Source organism: Nuphar pumila, chromosome 4 (genome assembly GCF_984573655.1).
Source record: "Nuphar pumila chromosome 4, dmNupPumi1.hap1.1, whole genome shotgun sequence".
Taxonomy (NCBI): domain Eukaryota; kingdom Viridiplantae; phylum Streptophyta; class Magnoliopsida; order Nymphaeales; family Nymphaeaceae; genus Nuphar; species Nuphar pumila.
Genome location: NC_143252.1, coordinates 97,513,654 through 97,531,649, shown reverse-complemented (window position 1 = coordinate 97,531,649; position 17,996 = coordinate 97,513,654). Strand labels below are relative to the sequence as shown.

At 36.7% G+C, this 17,996-nt stretch overlaps 1 protein-coding gene across 1 annotated transcript; it reads right to left on the bottom strand.

The window, feature by feature from the left end:
- Positions 1-15,720: 15,720 nt before the first annotated feature.
- LOC149840323 (uncharacterized) lies at positions 15,721-16,353 on the bottom strand. Its single transcript, XM_090005048.1, has one exon. It carries the CDS (start codon positions 16,351-16,353, stop codon positions 15,721-15,723), a length of 633 nt encoding a protein of 210 aa, XP_089861174.1.
- Between the last annotated feature and the right edge of the window lie 1,643 nt (positions 16,354-17,996).

Below are 17,996 nucleotides of genomic sequence, written 5' to 3'. Positions count from 1 at the left end.
CTGAAGAACTTAACCAATTTACTAGGAATGATGTTTGAGATCTAGTTGATAGACCAAAGGATCATCCGGTAATTGGAACAAGATGGGTCTTCCGAAATAAGCTGGATGAAAATGGTGAAGTCATTCGTAACAAAGCAAGGCTAGTGGCACAAGGCTATAATCAAGAAGAAGGCATAGATTTTGATGAAACCTATGCACCAGTGGCTCGATTAGAGTCAATTCGAATGATGCTTGCATTTGCTAGTTACATGAACTTCAAGTTATATCAAATTGATGTTAAGAGTGCATTCTTAAATGGACACATCAATGAAGAAGTTTATGTAGAGAAACCTCCAGGCTTTGAAAATGAGAAATATCCAGAAAAAGTCTACAAATTGAAAAGAGCTTTGTATGGACTCAAACAAGCACCAAGAGCGTGAATTTGCTAAGGCTATGCAGAAAGAGTTTGAAATGAGCTTGATGGGCGAATTAAATTACTTCATTGGACTTCAAATAAAGCAAACTGAATAAGGAATCTTCATCAATCAGGCTAAGTATACAAAAGAACTTCTCAAGAGATTTGGGATGGACTCATCGAAATCAAGAAGGAATCCTATGAGTACAACTACTTCTCTTGATAAAGATGAAAATGGTAAAAGTGTAGATATTAAGCTCTACAGAGGTATGATCGGATCTCTATTATACTTAACTGCTAGTCGACCTGATATTATGTTTAGTGTTTGTATGTGTGCAAGATTTCAAGCTAATCCAAAGGAATCTCATTTAACTGCAGTAAAACAAATTCTTTGCTATTTAAAAGATACTTCATATTTCGGTTTGTTTTACCCAAAATCATCTTCCTTTGATTTAGTTTCATATACTGATCGCAAGAGTACTAGTGGAACTTGTCATTTCTCAAGAAATTCCTTAGTCTTTTGGTTTAGTAAAAAGCAAAATTCTGTATCACTCTCAACAACTGAAGCAGAATATATAGCGGCTAGTTTAGCATGTTCACAAGTACTTTGGATGAAATAGACCTTAAAAGATTTCGGTTTGAATTACTCCACAACAACTATTTATTGTGATAACACTAGTGCTATAAATCTTTCGAAAAATCCTATTCAGCACTCAAGAACTAAGCATATTGAAGTTAGACATCATTTTTTAAGAGATCATGTGTTAAAAGGAGATATTTCGTTAAATTTTATTTCTACTAAAGAACAACATGCCGATATCTTCACTAAACCTCTTAAAAATGAAGATTTTATGAGAATTAGGAGAGAACTAGGTATTTGCTCATTTTTGGATTTATAAAAAATGTTGTTTTTTGAACAAAATCTCAAAATCGCACTATATTAGTCGACCGATAAAATTCTAGTCGACTGGTGTTTTAAAATGTATCGCACCATATTAGTCGACCGATATATTTCTAGTGGACTGATAATATTTTTAGAATAAGTTGCACTTTTTAGTCGACCGATAAAGTTTTAGTCGACTAAATTTTTTTTAAAATTTTTAAATGAAGGGACCCGACACCCCTTGGATTTGTTTTAAAAACCGTTTTTTTTAGGCATCGTTTCACTTCGTACCTTTTCATTTTTTTTTCTCTTAAAAAAAAAAAAACAAAACCCTTAAACTGAAAACCCCTCTTTCTCTTTTGCCTCTCTCTCTTCCGAAAAACCCTCGAAGTGTCGTTCGATTCCATCTTCACCGGGATTTTCTTGCCGTGACAAGGAGACGCCGGAATCTTCTGGCCGTGATCTTGAAACGCCGGAATCCTCTTGCAGTAACTGGCGCATCTTCAAAACACGCCGGAACCCTCTTGTGTGATAGTGCATTGCCGGAATCTTCTTGTGGTCGACTTCTCACTCACCGTCAGCCATTGTATCCTCCTCTGGTTCTGTTTCACATCGCTGGACAGCGTTCTACTTCTGCCGGAAATCATTTGGAAGTCGTCATTGTTTTTGGTAACTCTATTTTTTTTACCATGCCTCGTACGAAGTCTGCATCTGCAAAAGGTTTAGGTTCTCCTCCTCCTACACCTACTTCAAGACATGGTTTTTCACTAAGATTACTTCGCAATCCTCTTCTCTATGATACTTTTGGATCAATTTCTGCACTACCTATTTTACCAGGTCAAAATGTTCTATTTCACTTATTTTCTCGTTACAATATAAGAGAATTATTTCCTGGAATTTCACATCTTTTTGATGCTTGTGCAGATACCCTTCACTATCTGTTTCTTATTCACTTGTTTTACACGAATTTACAAATTGATCATGAAACTGGAGTTTTGTCCTCTCTTGTTTGTGATGTTAAAATCGAGTTTGATTCGAAATTACTTGGAGAAATTCTTGAAATTCCACCTTCAGACACTCTTTTCAACACTATTGAATTGAATGATGAAAGAGTTTTTGAACAAATTCTTCTTCCAGGAGAACCTCACTGCCCTCCTTTCAAAAACACTAATCTTCAAACTCGTGCACGCATTGCTAGACGAATCCTTGCCCACAATGTTCTACCCAAAACTGGTTCTTTTGATTATTATTCCACAAATCTATCTACGGCTCTTTATGTTTTATTTGAAAATATTTCTGTCAACTGGGCCAATGTGTATTTTACAAACTTGTGGAAACAAAAACCATTTCTTCCTTATGGTTGTCTTCTAACCCATATTTTTAGACATTTCAAAGTTCCTTTAACAAATGAAAAATACATTGAGCAAAAAGAGTTCTTTGATCAAACAATTTTTAAAAGAATGAAAATTAAATATCTGCCTCCTTTAAATGTTGATCAAACTGAACCATCTGATCCTAATGAACCATCTATTTCTGAACCTTCACCTTCTGCGACACCTTCATCTCATGCAAAAAGAAAGAAATTTTCGACAAATCAAGACCATGATGAAGTTATGCAGAGACTGGAAGCTTTGGAGCTGCATCAACACACTTTTCGTGAAGATGTGACTCAACAACTTGCTTCAATTTAGAAGGATGTAACTTCCATTAAGGATTTGCTAAACTCTCTTTTCTGATCTTTGTTGTCTAAACTTTCATACTTTATGGGTTGTAATATTTTAAACTTGTATCTCTATTTTGCTTATGCTATTTCTGCCCTTACTCTTTTTTTATTCTGACAAAGGGGGAGAAAAAGATTATAGCAATTACATTACAGGAGATCTTGCATGAGAAATGTAAAATTAAGAGAAAAAGAAAGCTTTGAATGAATGTATTTCTAAATGCATGAAGAAATGATGAATGGAAATGCAAACCAATCAATATGTGATATATGTGCTTTAAATGTGCTAACTTTTAATGTTTTGCAACATATTGATAGGGGGAGTAAAATCTCCATCTATGCATCTAAATGCTTCATCTTTGATTAAGTTTGTCATCATCAAAAAGGGGGAGATTGTTACGACAATGAAGCCATACATGATACTTCAAGTACAAGGTTTTGATGATGAGCAAGTGGAATCAACTGCATTTCAGCTAAGGCTATGAAGAAATTGAAGAATTGAGTGAAGAATCTTTGAAGACTAGTGTGCAAATGTTTAATTCATTAAAAGTCTTAGATTCTTGTAAGAGCCTTACTTAGAGTGCATATTTAGGTTGCATTTCACCTTAAAAGTCTTTAGAAAAACTTTTTTAAAAAGAACCCTCATGAAAATCTTTTTTGAAAACTCTTTTCTTAAATTTTCATGTTTATTAGTCGACCAATAGTCTTACCAGTCGACTAATCCTTTCACGCCATATTTTATAAAAAGTCATTTTTGTCAAATTAGTCGACCGAAGTTTTTATCAGTCGACTCGACAGAATGTCTGTTTTCTGGAAAATTAGCAGCAGTCGACTAATGGTTTTATCAGTCGACTGAACAGAACATGTGTTTTCTAAAAATTTAGCAGCAGTCGACTAATGCTTTTTATCAGTCGACCGAACAGAATGTTTGTTTTTCAGAAGATTTTAGCAGAAGTCGACTAAAAGATTTTTCAGTCTACTGATGATATTATCAGTCGACTAACTTTTCTCAAGTCGACTAAGTTTCAAAAGTTCAGATTTTCAAACGGCTCGATTAACAGATCAGTCGACCGACGATAACGGTCAGTCTACTAATAACTAACTATTAGTCGACTAACTGATGTTTCAGTCGACTAATTTTGCCGTTTTCCTGAAACTTCAAAAAGGCGTGTCTTTTCATTTTTCAAACGTTTTGATCGTTCGAAATGGACAGTTTTGACACCCTTTCATACCCTCAACATACGGAAAACTTTCAGCTATAAATATGAGTGCATTCTACACTCAAAAAAATATCAAATTCAATAGAATTATATTGAATTACTTCTTGCTTTTCACTCCTATTCATTCAAGTATTTGTTTTCTCACTCACGTGATATTTTCACTTCAGTTTTTCACTCAAATCACTTTGAGAGATAGTGAATTCGTGAGTAGAGTGTTTCAACAACCTCAAAAGCCAATTGCATCTCATTTGCATTCAAAAGGAAGGCTCATAGGTTGTATTGTAAGTTGTTATTTCTTTTCTGTAAAAAGAAGGACTCCTTGGTTTAAAGGAGTTGTTTGCTTTCAGTAGGGTTGTTACTGAAAGTGGGACCAGTTATGGTCTGTGTGATCTTGTAGTTTACAAGGTTGATAGTGGATAATCTCAAGTGGGTTTTGCTTGGGGACTGGATGTAGGTCGGGTTAGACCGAACCAGGATAAAATCTTGTGTTCTTTGTGTGTTTGCTTTGAGATTTGCAAAATCATTCTATATTCCGCAGAAAATTTTAAAAGCACTATTCACCCCCCCTCTAGTGCTTGTTGCCTTGATCCTAGTGCACTTTCATAAAATTCAATCATTCTCAAAACCTTCAGATAAAACCTTTTGAAATCCAGTTTTCATAACTGGTCGGGATTTGAAATCCAGTGTTTTTCACTGGTCGGGATTTGAAATCCAGTATTTTTTTCATTGGTTAGGATTTGAAATCCAGTATTTTTCACTGCTCGGGATTTGAAATCCAGTTTTCATAACTGGTCGGGATTTGAAATCCAGTATTTTTCACTCGTCGAGATTTGAAATCCAGTGTTTTTCACTGGTCGGGATTTGAAATCCAGTATTTTTCACTGGTCGTGATTTGAAATCCAGTATTTTTCACTAGTCGGGATTTGAAATCCAGTATTTTTCACTGGTCGTGATTTGAAATCCAGTATTTTTCACTAGTCGGGATTTAAAATCCAGTTTCTTATAACTGGTCGGGATTTGAAATCCAGTATTTTTCACTGGTCAGGATTTGAAATCCAATTTCTCATAACTGGTCGGGATTTGAAATCTAGTATTTTTCACTGGTCAGGATTTGAAATCCAGTTTTTCATAACTGGTCGGGATTTGAAATCCAGTGTTTCCGCTGGTCGGGATTTTCAAAATCCAGTTTCTCATAACTGGTCGGGATTTTCCAAAATCTAATATCTCTCATCAATCAAAGTTTTCCATAGTCTGATTTCTATAACATTCTTCTAAATCGCAACTAAAGGTTTCATCAAAATCTATATTGAGTGATTATTTCACAAAAAGAATTCTGGAACATTATGCCAATTTGCTAAAAACATTTGTTGATTCCAATATTCTTACTACATAAAAGAATTACCTTAGATTGCCTCTAGTATTCTTTCCAAAAAGGTGAAACTTTTTGCAAAAAAAAGGTAAAATTTAAATCTTTTCATGTTGATCAACCAAATGGATGTAAGAAATGTCCTCGATATGATCAGTGAAAGAAATCTTTAATGATGTTGAAAAGCCAGAAGCGAATTGATATTGATCATGGCTATGGCGCATGTTTAAAGACGACTATCTGGCAATCAGGCAGTGGAAATATCTTGAGCTATAAAAAGAATCCACTCAAGTCTTGTCTTCTCAACCATTTAAGCAGCAATCAAATACCTGCAAAAGGGATCTCTCAACTATCGTCAAGATGAAGATGAATAGACGAGTTAGACCCCCGGTGCCAAAGAAGATTTGGATCATCTCTGAGATGAAGGAGTTTGTGAAGGATCCTTCTAGACCGTCAAGATGAAGGTAAGTGTTATGAACCTACCGACAAACCCTAAAAGATATTTGATTTCTGCTATCATCTAAAGACCCTTTTTAAGCCAATCCCATCAATATAATACCTGAGACAAGAAGAAGGATCAGAACATCTCCAAGATGAAGAAGTTTGTGACGTACCCTTCCCTAAAAAAGAGAGAAAAGTTAGGACACATCCAAATGAAGGATGATGTTAAAAACCCGAGAAAAATGCAATGACTCAAAAAGAGTACAAAAGGATCATCATGCAAAAACACCCAGATATCAAACTGCCAAAGTTGCTAGAAGTCATTTTTTCTCATGCAAAATTCTTTTTATCAATATCTCTTCATTACTTGCTTTTATGAAATTAAGAATATTTCTTCTCTTCTCATATCAAGGAAATGGATAGCTTCCTTGAAGAAAATCATCAGCGCTAAAATTTTGAATTTGACTCTTAAAACCAAGGAGTTAACCTCGATGGAGGAAATACTCTAGGTAAAAGAGGGAATATATTTTTGCATATACGTGCACATTTTTCAAGCGTTTGAGTCAACTATAATTTTATCTTATTGGCAAAATCTTCTAGCTATTCCAAAAATGAAATAAATATTCAATATTCATTTTGATGCGACCTAGAGTTGTTTATATCTTCCAGAAGAGTTGCCTCTGAAAGAAGTATCTCTTCCTGTCCCATCACGGTTTTCTCATCCAAGAATCCGTATGGTCGTTCCCACTCAGGTTAAGGGTCAAACCTGAATTTTCTGCGAGAGGTCATTCCTCCTTTCACAAAACCCCTTTCAGATTTGTTCATCTAAACTCCGAAGGTCCCATTATGGTTTCTCCATTTGAGAAATCCGTATGGTAGATTTTCCATTCAGGTTTGGGTTAAACCTGAGTCTCATTCCAATGAAATTCCTCGTTTTGACGAGATGTTTTCTTCTAGTCCCATCATGGTTCTTTCCATCAAGGAATTCATACTTCATATATTCATTCAGGATAGGATTCCATTTGAGCTTCATTTCATGAGGCATTTTTCCAAAAAATGTCCCATCAAGGTCCTCATATATCCCTTTCCTCATTCAATTCACTTTGATATATCTTCGTCCCATCCAGGTTAAGGGCTAAACCTGAATCATTCCAAAAAGTGTATCTTGTCTCACCCATGAGATCTGATCGAAATCTTTATTTCCACCATTTCGGGATTTTTATCCAAAGTTTCATTACGATTTCCTCATTTTCTGCTCAATCATATCATTTTCGAGGATTTCGTCTCCCAAAAACCATTCAGGATAAGGTTTTAAGCCCGAAGAGCCATATTTTTCAAAATAATTCTTCCACACCCAGTTCAGATCTGCTGACCAGAGCATTTTCAAAATTTGGAGTGTTATCTTTGCCACTAAGCTCGGCTTTTTAGCCGGCTTAGTAGCAAAGAGGGGCATCTGTGAACACCCCAAAATTTTCAAAATTTGGTAAAAATGACCTTTTTGCCCCTAATTCCATCTTCTGAGAAAACCAAAGCTAAATTTCAGTCATTCTTCAGATTTTCTGGATTGAACTCCATATTGATATATTCAAATTCAATTCTGGATCCGAACCCAGTGTTTTAAATCCAAATCCGAGCCTCGTTGTCCGATTTCTAAATTAAGATTACAAAAATACCAAAAATGGGTTTTAAATGGCTCGGGCAGTTCATCCAGCGCTCTGTTGGATCCACAACTCTGTAGTTCTCAATTCGAGGCTTTAAACCTTGAATATTTCCTCAAAATCCGGATATAAACCCATTTTCTAAAGAAATTTTCCCAAAAATCGCCTTGAGTTCTCAAAAAAACTCCCTTTTGTAAATACTTTGCAAAAAAAAAAAATAATGTCTAATCTTTGTTTTCTCGTAAAGTCTTAGATTTTTTTCCAAAAATACAAAAAAAATGAAAAATAACACAAAAAACCAAAAAAAAATGGAAAAACTATGAGAAAAACAAATGGTTTTGAAGCTTTTTAAGTTAATTTTTCTAAAAACCTCATTTCTTAACCATTTTACAATTTTTTTTTAAGGGAATCCTCTTTTTGGAAAAGAGGAAAAGTTCCAACGAACTCCTCCTGTGCATTTCCCTCTCCTCTCTCCATCGCTGATCTCAAACAGCCTCTTCATTCCCCTCCATTGATCCTCAACGAATTTTCCTCTCGAACTCTCCACTTCCCTTTAAGAAGGAGCTTCTACCGCTTCTCGAGGGCATCCATCACATTCATCCAGTTTCGCCATCGCTATTTCTTCTGATCAAGTTTTTCTGCTCACCCACTATCGACATTCATTTTCCATCCACGCTCATGCAGTAACCCACACTTCTGGTCCTCTTCTCCGATTCCCCTCATCCAAGGATCTTGCAAGCAAAAAGGAAGCTAGTGAACTTCCCCTCTGGTTCCATTAAAGGGACATCATTTCCTTCTTTCAAGCTATCTGCAACGCTTCTGTAAGTACTCCTCCTCATCCGATTTGTTCTGATTTTATCCGATTACGATTTTGTCTTTCCTTTCCTTTCTTTCACAAGTTTATAAAAGCATGATTGCAGCATTGACCTGCCTGTAGCAGCCTCAATGTTGTGTAATGAAATAGTGATACTGCCCCTATGTCAACGAGGATTGCATTTGGGAGGGGGGGCTACATTGCATAGGTCATTCCTTATTTTAATGCATTGAGTATATTTTTTTTAGCATCTTCGTTCAAATTCTCTATTACATTATATAAATTCCTTTTGATCATCATGCCTCTCAATTGCATCATTGTTTTGGCCTCAATCATATCTAAAAGAGGAGATGACCTCCCCAAGTGATGTCCGATCTGATCTAGTATCAGATCAGATTTTCTTGGTTGTGGTCTCTTGTTTATGTTTTACCAAGTGTCTGTTATTCAGTTCATCTTAAACACTGCTGCGTGCTTTGATCCCCTTTTCAAACTCTAGCATCCTGCATCAATGTTGTACATAGTTATTACCCATACAACTTGCTCAATTCATAACGTCCGGTATCTATATTTTGTATATTTTTTTTTTATTTTGGTCTATTTTGTTGAATTCCTACGATTTATGCAAATGAAAATATCAGTTCATGATCGATGCACCCTCTGTATCTTTCCTTCTATGTGTTCATACGTTGTCTTCTATTACACATTTCACTCACATACACTATTTCTTACTTTGGTTTATCATCTCCTTATGATTTATTACAAAAATTATTTATTATTGTCCTTCCCTGTATATTCCACCTCCATCATCTAAATATATATATGTATATATATATATATATATATATAAATCAATGAATAAATAAAAATAAATTGTTATTTATCCTGGTAATCTCTATCCTATTGAAATGGCATTTCGACAAATTGCCATTTGAAGTGCCTCGTCGTTTTAGGGATCTGCTCTTCCTGAGATTACGTGTGGTCCTTTGCAATTTGAAGATGCTATTTCTGCAACTAGTGACTACACGATGTCGTTCATCTTAATGATCTCATATTGTTGCAGTTCGTAATTCGACCATGTTATTGCTGAATCGGATCACTCCCATCTTTCATCCCATGATCGTCATTCATTGGTGTCCATATTCAAAGCATCAGGTTTCACAATTTTTTTTTTTTTAAAAAAAAGTCGCTACAATACACTCTGCTAAAACTACAACTAGGGTGGGGTGTCTTAGTATAACATCAGTGATATCCGATTCTGTAGTGTATAGAATCTTTTTTTTATATGCACTCAATTTTCTTTGTTTGAAATCATGTGTCCATTCCCCAACTCACGCATGTTCTGTTCTCCAATCATTGCATTTCCAATTTGATGTGTATCATTTTTTTTTTAGGAATGTATCATAATGCTAGTGATTGTTTCCTAAGTAAGTTTAACTTAGTATATCCTTACATTCATAAAGTCGTGTTAATGTGATACCATGGGAATTGAAATATTGATGGACCGGGGTATCTCGTATTCAATCATGCCTTTTTTTTTACTTATCGCCTGCGAAACAAGTTAAGCATACTCCTGTTTCACGCTCAGTTTTATTCAAGGATTTTTTATTTCTTCTCTGTAAACACTGTGTTGCTTCATATTTTGTCCTAACATCCCACTACACAAGCACATGAATATGTTAAATCTATATGTGGCAGCCCTGTTATACCTCTGCATCGGCCTTCACCATGTATTCCATCTGTTTATTCTCATTCAAAGTACCTCAGCTCATAACTGTCTAGGCATATTTATCGCTTCAATAGTTGATTTTGCATGTTAGAGATATATCAACTGTAAGCACCATACCACATGGGATTTCAAAAGGGCTAATCGCCTTACCTGCGAAGGAAAGAGCGGCACCATCAGAAAGAGGAATCCCGTGATGACCATGATCTATTCAAGGACCAATCTGCTGAAGAGTTCAAAGTCATCAAATATCCTGTACAGTACCAGGGTTACCACTAAACCATTGAGTCACATTCTGCATCTTGTTGTTTTCTCATTCATCTTAACATCACATAAATGCCCCACCTTTGTTTCACATTCACTGCAGTGTACGCCCTGTTTCATGCATTACTACCCACTGTCCCTCGATGCCAGAATTCTCTGCAGGTTGCATTATTCTATAACATTGCCCTGCAGCAGGTTAAAACCTGTTGCTTTCACTTACCACAACCAAACTCCAAAACCCCACCATGCAATAGCTGACCACGGCCTCACTGCACCTTAGTTACCCTTATAGCAGTTACCTACAGTACCCCACCCAGCCTTGCCTCTTTACAAACTGCAGCAACACTCTACTTGCTGCAACCATTTATGGCAATGTTTGGTATTGTTGTCCCTACTGTATTCTGTCATCATATGCTCCCTTAGGATCATATCATTTCCAAATCCACCTATATTGCTTTTTTTCCACTACCTTCACACTTTGCCATCTATACTTACAACATCACTACCACTACCTCCATGTTTCTGCACCTCTTTCATAAGTATCTCACAGCACAATACTTACCATTTGTTCATCATATAACATTGCCTATCTGCAACATTTATTCCTCACACTGCTGAACCATCAACCGTGTTTTTCCACACAACATCCACCTGCTAAAGGTGTATCTTCTGTAAATATTCCATCATGAGGTAGGCATCCCTTTTATAATATGCCATCCCCAATAACATTCATGTTGTCATTTCAGCATCCCCATATCATCCACTATATTGATCCTTCACATTCACTATCCCACCTATATACCTATATATATATATATATATATATATATATATATATATATATATATATATATATATATATATATATATATATATATATATATATTCATATATTTATATATATGTATATAGATATACATATACATGCATGTATATATGCACACAGATATATGTCATTCCATATTTTTAAATCTTAAATACATTGACATGTGAATGTTCTTTTACCATTAAATGTGCAATTTTTCTTCTCTTCTCACGCTAATCAAGTGCTTTGCAGGGAATATGTGGAAAATATCATTACTTGGAGTTGTGAATTCAATTTTATGTGATTGTAATAGTTAGATCTCAATGAGAATCTACATTTCCTGTTTTAGATAGAATGAATGAGCATTGTAAATGCCATAAATTGCTTATTTTTATACTTTTTGCCTTTATTTTTTTTTAAATTTCACAATGGTGAAACACGAATGGCACGTGCACCATTTCGTAAGAGGTAATTAAATCCTAAGTTGATGATTTACATCAATGGCCATAGTCAGGATGTAAACAAAACTTAGTATTTTTATCTTTTATAAAATAACACTGGATCCACACTGGATCCTTTTTCAAAATTCATCATAATTTCTTTCATTTTTCTCTTTTATCAGAGTTTTGTTTTAAATTAATTCAATACGTATATCAATGGCCATAGTCAGGGTATACTGAGAGTTAATTTCTTTCTAAACTCTATAAAAGCACCAAAATATGTTTGATTCTTCATTTGAATTTAGATATGATCATTATATAATACATTCAATGACCATAGTCAGGAGTGTATTATATCATTAATCTTATTTACATTCATTTAAAGAATGAAATATGATTTTCATATTCCAATTTCAAAGTTATTTAAATTCATTCATCAATTAGGATAGAATTGCATCATGTTTTCAAAATTCCCCTTTTAAAAACCCAAGTGATTGTGAATATCTTTTCTTCAATTTCTATTTCAAATTCATCAATTCTATCTCATCTTCAAAGTCCAAAATTTGACTTTGAAATCAAATTCAAAGTTCCATTTAACTTAGAAATTCTTGATTTATTTTCTAAATTCCAAAATCAAGTTTCATATTCAAAGTCCAATTTGACTTTGAAATTCATTCAAAGTTCAAATTTTTAAATCAAATTTGAAATTCCAAATCCAAAGTTAGATCCAAATTACATCTCGGATTCCAGATTTCGGATCTAATTCTCATTTAGGATTCTAGATCCAGAATCCAACTCCACCTTGGATCTTAGACTCCAGATCCAAAATCCATTTTAGAATCCAGAGTTCAACTTCACCTTGGATCTCAGACTTCATATCCAAATTCTATTTAGGATCCAGAATCCGATTCCATCTTGGATCTTAGACTCCAGATCCAAAATCCATTTCAGGATCCAGAGTTCAACTTCACTTTGGATCTCAGACTTCAGATCTAAAATCCATTTTTAGGATCCAGAATCCAACTCCACTTTGGATCTCAGACCTCAGATCCAATTCCATTTTAGGATCTAGAATCCAACTTCACTTTGGGTCTCAGACTTCAGATCCGAACTCCATTCCAAAAACTCAGATCCACTTCCTATTTAGGATTCTAAACCCAGAATTCAATTTTGAATCTCAACTCTATTTAGAATCCAGACTTTGGATTCTAATTCCGTCTTGAATTCTAGATTTCAAATCAACATCTATTTTCAAATCCAATTTCATTTTATTCCAAAATCCAAGTTTATCTTGATTATCAAAATTCCAAAAACCAATTCTATTTCTTAATTCTATTTTGATTCCTCAAATCTTATTCTGATTTCAAGCTTTACAAATGAAATTCAAATTACATTCATCTCTATCCTGATTCAAAATTCTAAACTCAAAGTCCATTCATGACTTTGAGATTTCCTTTCTTCTCCCTTTTATCTCATCTTCAAAATCATTCCTTTTGAAGGCCAGATTTATTTTTCCCAAGCTCTGATTATTCCAAAACTTAGAACTTTAAATCTTAAAAGTTCTAAGTTAGAAACCACTTATTCACTCTATTCATCAGAAACACTTGGAAATTTTCAAAATCATTTTCGAAAGAGCATACATCCTTCATTGCACAAGCATGATTTTTTATGCATTTTAGACTTAGGATAAATTCTTAGATTATATTTTAGCAAAGCAAAAAGGCATGAATTTGACCCTTGGTTCGATTACCTCTGGTAAAGGCGCCAGGAACGGTCGAACCTCGTACCGACGAGCGAATCCCGTCTCCCAGTTTTCTCACAAATATTTCAAAACAGAGGCGAGTTATTTTCTAAATATTTTCAAAATTAAGGTCAAGTGAGACCCCGCAAAAGAATTCCTCTTTCTCTTCTTTCTTTTCTTTTCTCTTCTCTCTTCTTTTCTATCTTTTATCTTCTCCCTTCAAAAAAGAGGAAATAAAGGATAGAAAGAAAAAGAGAAGGAAGAGAGAGAAACCACAAGAGAGGAAATTTTTTTGCGATGATCACAAACGTCCAGCAAAAGAACGAAAATGCTTAAATGAAAAGAGGGCTTTCAGCCACTATGCATCCGAGACACATTTGGCAAAAACAAATGAAGAACAAAGTGCGTTGAAACAAAGGAAACATGTGCCGATTTGAAACTGTTTCCAACCCTTTTACCAAAAAGGAGAAATGGGAGAATCACGAACCATAAAAAAGGGACGACCTATCACCATTTGCTCAATGCAATGCATGCAACACATACTCAATAGCCTCAACATGATGCATGAATACACATTCGGTAAAACCCCCAAATCTTCATTACAACAAGTGGTGGTGACTCACGAAAATGCATGAGCATGTAAATAGTTCAATCGAATCCAACAACACCCATGATGCCACAAGAAGCAAAAGCGTGAAGACATGCTCAAAACAATAATCACATTCTCAATGCATGCAGCTATGTTACTAAATACTTAAATGAGAAAAGGAAGAGACTAAGGAGCTCAACTGAAAACTGCAACTACGGCTTTGTGTAGGAACGTCTCACTTTCGAGGCTTTGGAAAGGGAGGAGAGGAAAAAAGGGTACCACGGCTGGAGCTGCTCCACCCACACTCCGAACGTCACTCTCAAACTCGGTTTTAGAGGAGAAGAAGAAGGGGAAAAGAGCAAGGGAGGAGAGAGAGGCTCCTCCAAGAAAATCGCCCAAAAGGAGCTTTCTTCTCTCTCTTCAAACCTTAAGTAGGTAGGGCTAAAAACATTGGATGGCTAGGATTAGTGCAGCCTAGATGGAGTGTTGGAGTGTCTCACGCCCCTCCTCTAGGAATCCATGCCCAATGCATGTCCATCTTTTAAAATCTCAAACTTTTCTTTGAAAAACGCCATTGTAAATGGTTTCAAAAAGACTTTAAAACTTGTAAGATTTACTTGGGCTGCCACTCAACCCAACCAATCAGATTTTGTTATTTGAATCACTTGAAATATTTACAAAAACACCATGGGGCACCAACCCCATGGTCCCCTTTATTGAAAAACGCCTTTCATGATGAGCTTCAAGGCTCATCATGAGTTTTGAAAAGAGGAAATGGCCAATCGTGGCCTATGTTTTAAAACTCATGCAAATCTTTTCAAAAGTGCCACCCAGCTGGTCAAACCTTGACCAGCTGGTCAACCATGTCAATAATGGTCCTCTAGAGGGATCGCCCATAGGGTTTGGGTCCTTTAGTTGACCCGGATCCAAGATCCAAAATCGCCAATTCAATATGTTTAAAAACAACACTTAATTAATGCATTAAAACATTAAATTTATTCCAATAAATCATTTAGTGCTCTACTAAATCTTAATTACTACTAAATGCTTGAAGCTTCTCAAGAAAATTCTTATCTGATTGCGAGAGCGTATCACGATTCGGGTCCAAACTTGGGTCAAAACTCGTAATTCACATGCATTGACAAGGTTTTTACGTCGTATAGGACCCGAATTCGGGGACAAACCATAAGAATATATTATAAATTAACCCTTAAATTTTCATAAGCTAATTAGTCCAGAATTAGACACTTCTTACTTACACAATATATTTATGCGATCCTCGGGTCGCGCGTACAAAGCCAAAATACAAAGCACAATCAATTCTCGTCACATCACTTGCTATATCTCATAAATACACAAAAGCATACATAACAACATCAAATAAGCAGTAAATTTCCCAAAAAAAATCGCGGGTCTTACATTCTACCCTCCTTAAAAAGGGATTTCGTCCGCGAAATCATGAAACAACAAGCAACAACAAAAGGGTCAGATCTCGTCTGACAGCGCCTAATCGGCAACAACTAAGTCTGTCGAAAAATTCTCTAGACAGAACTTGGAGATATGCTCAGGTTGTCCACACCTGAAACACTTGCCATCGAAACGAGGACAAGCTCCAAAAGCATGATCTTCATCACATTGCCGACACTTCCGTTGAACTTCCGGTCACTGAGGTTGCCTTCGTTGGCAATTCGATCGCTGAGGTCGTTTCTGCTGGACATTCTGCTGCACTTTCTGACGCTTCTGCCCTCTAGTAGGTGGCGAGGACTCCACCCCACTAGGTTTCTTCTTAGCTACAATCGCAAAAACTTGAGCCTGATGCTCGGGTTGGTCTTCATCCAACAGAGTAGCTACCTCGATAGCTTCTTCGAGCGACTTAGGTCCGCTAGTGAACACCTTGGTTCGCAAAGTACACCTCAAACCACAAGCAAACTTTATTGCTCGGTCATTCTCTGCAACGTAAACATTCGGACAATATCGTTCCAAACAACGAAATCTCGTAACATAGTCAGACAAAGTCATCGTTCCTTGCTGCAAGTCTAGAAATTCTTGCATCTTCTTACTGCGCTCGTGCTTCAAAAAGTAAGTAGAGTTAAAAAGTTCAATGAATTCTTCCCATGTAACAGTTGCATCCTTGAATCTGACCGAAGAGACAGTGTCCCACCACTTCTCAACATGGTTTTTCAAACGATAAGTGCCAAAATCCACTTTCTTCTCCTTTAGGACATCCAAAACACGGAAAATACGTTCTATCTCGTGTAACCACGACTCAGCGGCTTCAGGGTCTGTCTTACCCATAAAAGCAGGAGGATTTAACTCCATGAATCGCTTATACGTAACCGCACTACTGTTCTGCACACTCTGGGCTACGTGATGAAGATTCTCACCCATCTGATGCATTGCAGCCGCTTGCTGATGCACAACCTCTGCAAGGTTGTTCACAGTGCCCATAACATCGTTGCATCTAGTCTTCCAAGTCATCTATCATAACAGAAAGGCAAAGTAAGTCAAAAGGTAGGTTTGAAAAACCTAGCTCGCGAAACAACAATCGCAACAATCAAACAACAATCATGAGCATAAAACACACATAATTCAGTTCAATCGTGCAACACAACACGACAAAAGCACATTCTACGAACAAACTCAAGCGACACCAAACAAGGTCACTATCGCTAGAAAATCACTATTCTAGACGATGAACATTAGAAAGACACCATTCTAACGAAACAAGGAAAGTCATTATCTCATGACACGACAAAACACGAGAGCCATCTTAACTCATCTAGCATCGTCACAAGATATCATCTATCATAACATCGTCAATCTCATCATTGCTAATCACATCATCGTTAGGGAATCACCACCCTAGCGGCATCACTAGGAAATCACCATCCTAATGGCATCGTCAGCGAATCACCACGCTAACGGCATCGCTGAAGCATCGCCGCTCCAACGGTATCACTGGAGAATCACCACTCCAATGAACTTCATTAAAGAATCACCACTCTAATGGCATCGTTAACAAATCATTACGCTAACGGCATCGCTGAAGCGTCGCCACTCCAACGATATCACTGGAGAATCACCACTCCAATGACCTTCATTAGAGAATCATCACTCTAATGGCATCGTTAGTGAATCACTACGCTAACGGCATCGCTGAAGCGTCGTCACTCCAACGGTATCACTGAAGAATCACCACTCCAATGACCTTCATTAGAGAATCACCACTCTAATGACATTGTTAGCGAATCACCACGCTAACGGCATCGCTGAAGCGTCGCCACTCCAACGGTATCACTGGAGAATCACCACTCCAATGACCTTTATTAGAGAATCACCACTCTAATGGCATCGTCAGCAAATCACCACGATAACGGTATCGCTGGAGAGCTACTCCACCCAGCGGCACAATTGGCACTACCAGGAATCACCTCCTGAGCCAACGCACCACAATCCTCCAGACAATGGTGGGGAAAACAAAAATTCCCGCAACGCTCTCTCACGAGCAACAACACCCGAATGATTGGTGTTAACAATCCCCAGAACATGACCCTCTCAAGAGTCAAGTGCCATCACCGGCAACACAGACGCGATCTGCTAAGCGCGTAACAACCGATACGTTCTTATCGTCAAGAATGACTGGAGAAATTAGCAGTATCCACCCACGGGATATGCAGAGGCTCACTGGCACAGACAAGGCTTCAGCCTTCTATCTAAAAAGGATCGCATCAAATGAGATACTCTTCGTTAAAGATAGGGTCACGAACAATTCCAACGAGGTTGGAAAAGAGGGAAAACATCCACTCCAAGCCTCACACGATGGTTCTCATCGAAGCCATCTTGTACTACAACACGATAAGGCTAAAAGCTTGATAATCGCTACTATATATCGATCGTCTTCACTAACACAATATGGAACGAGAAGGGTGAACTACGCA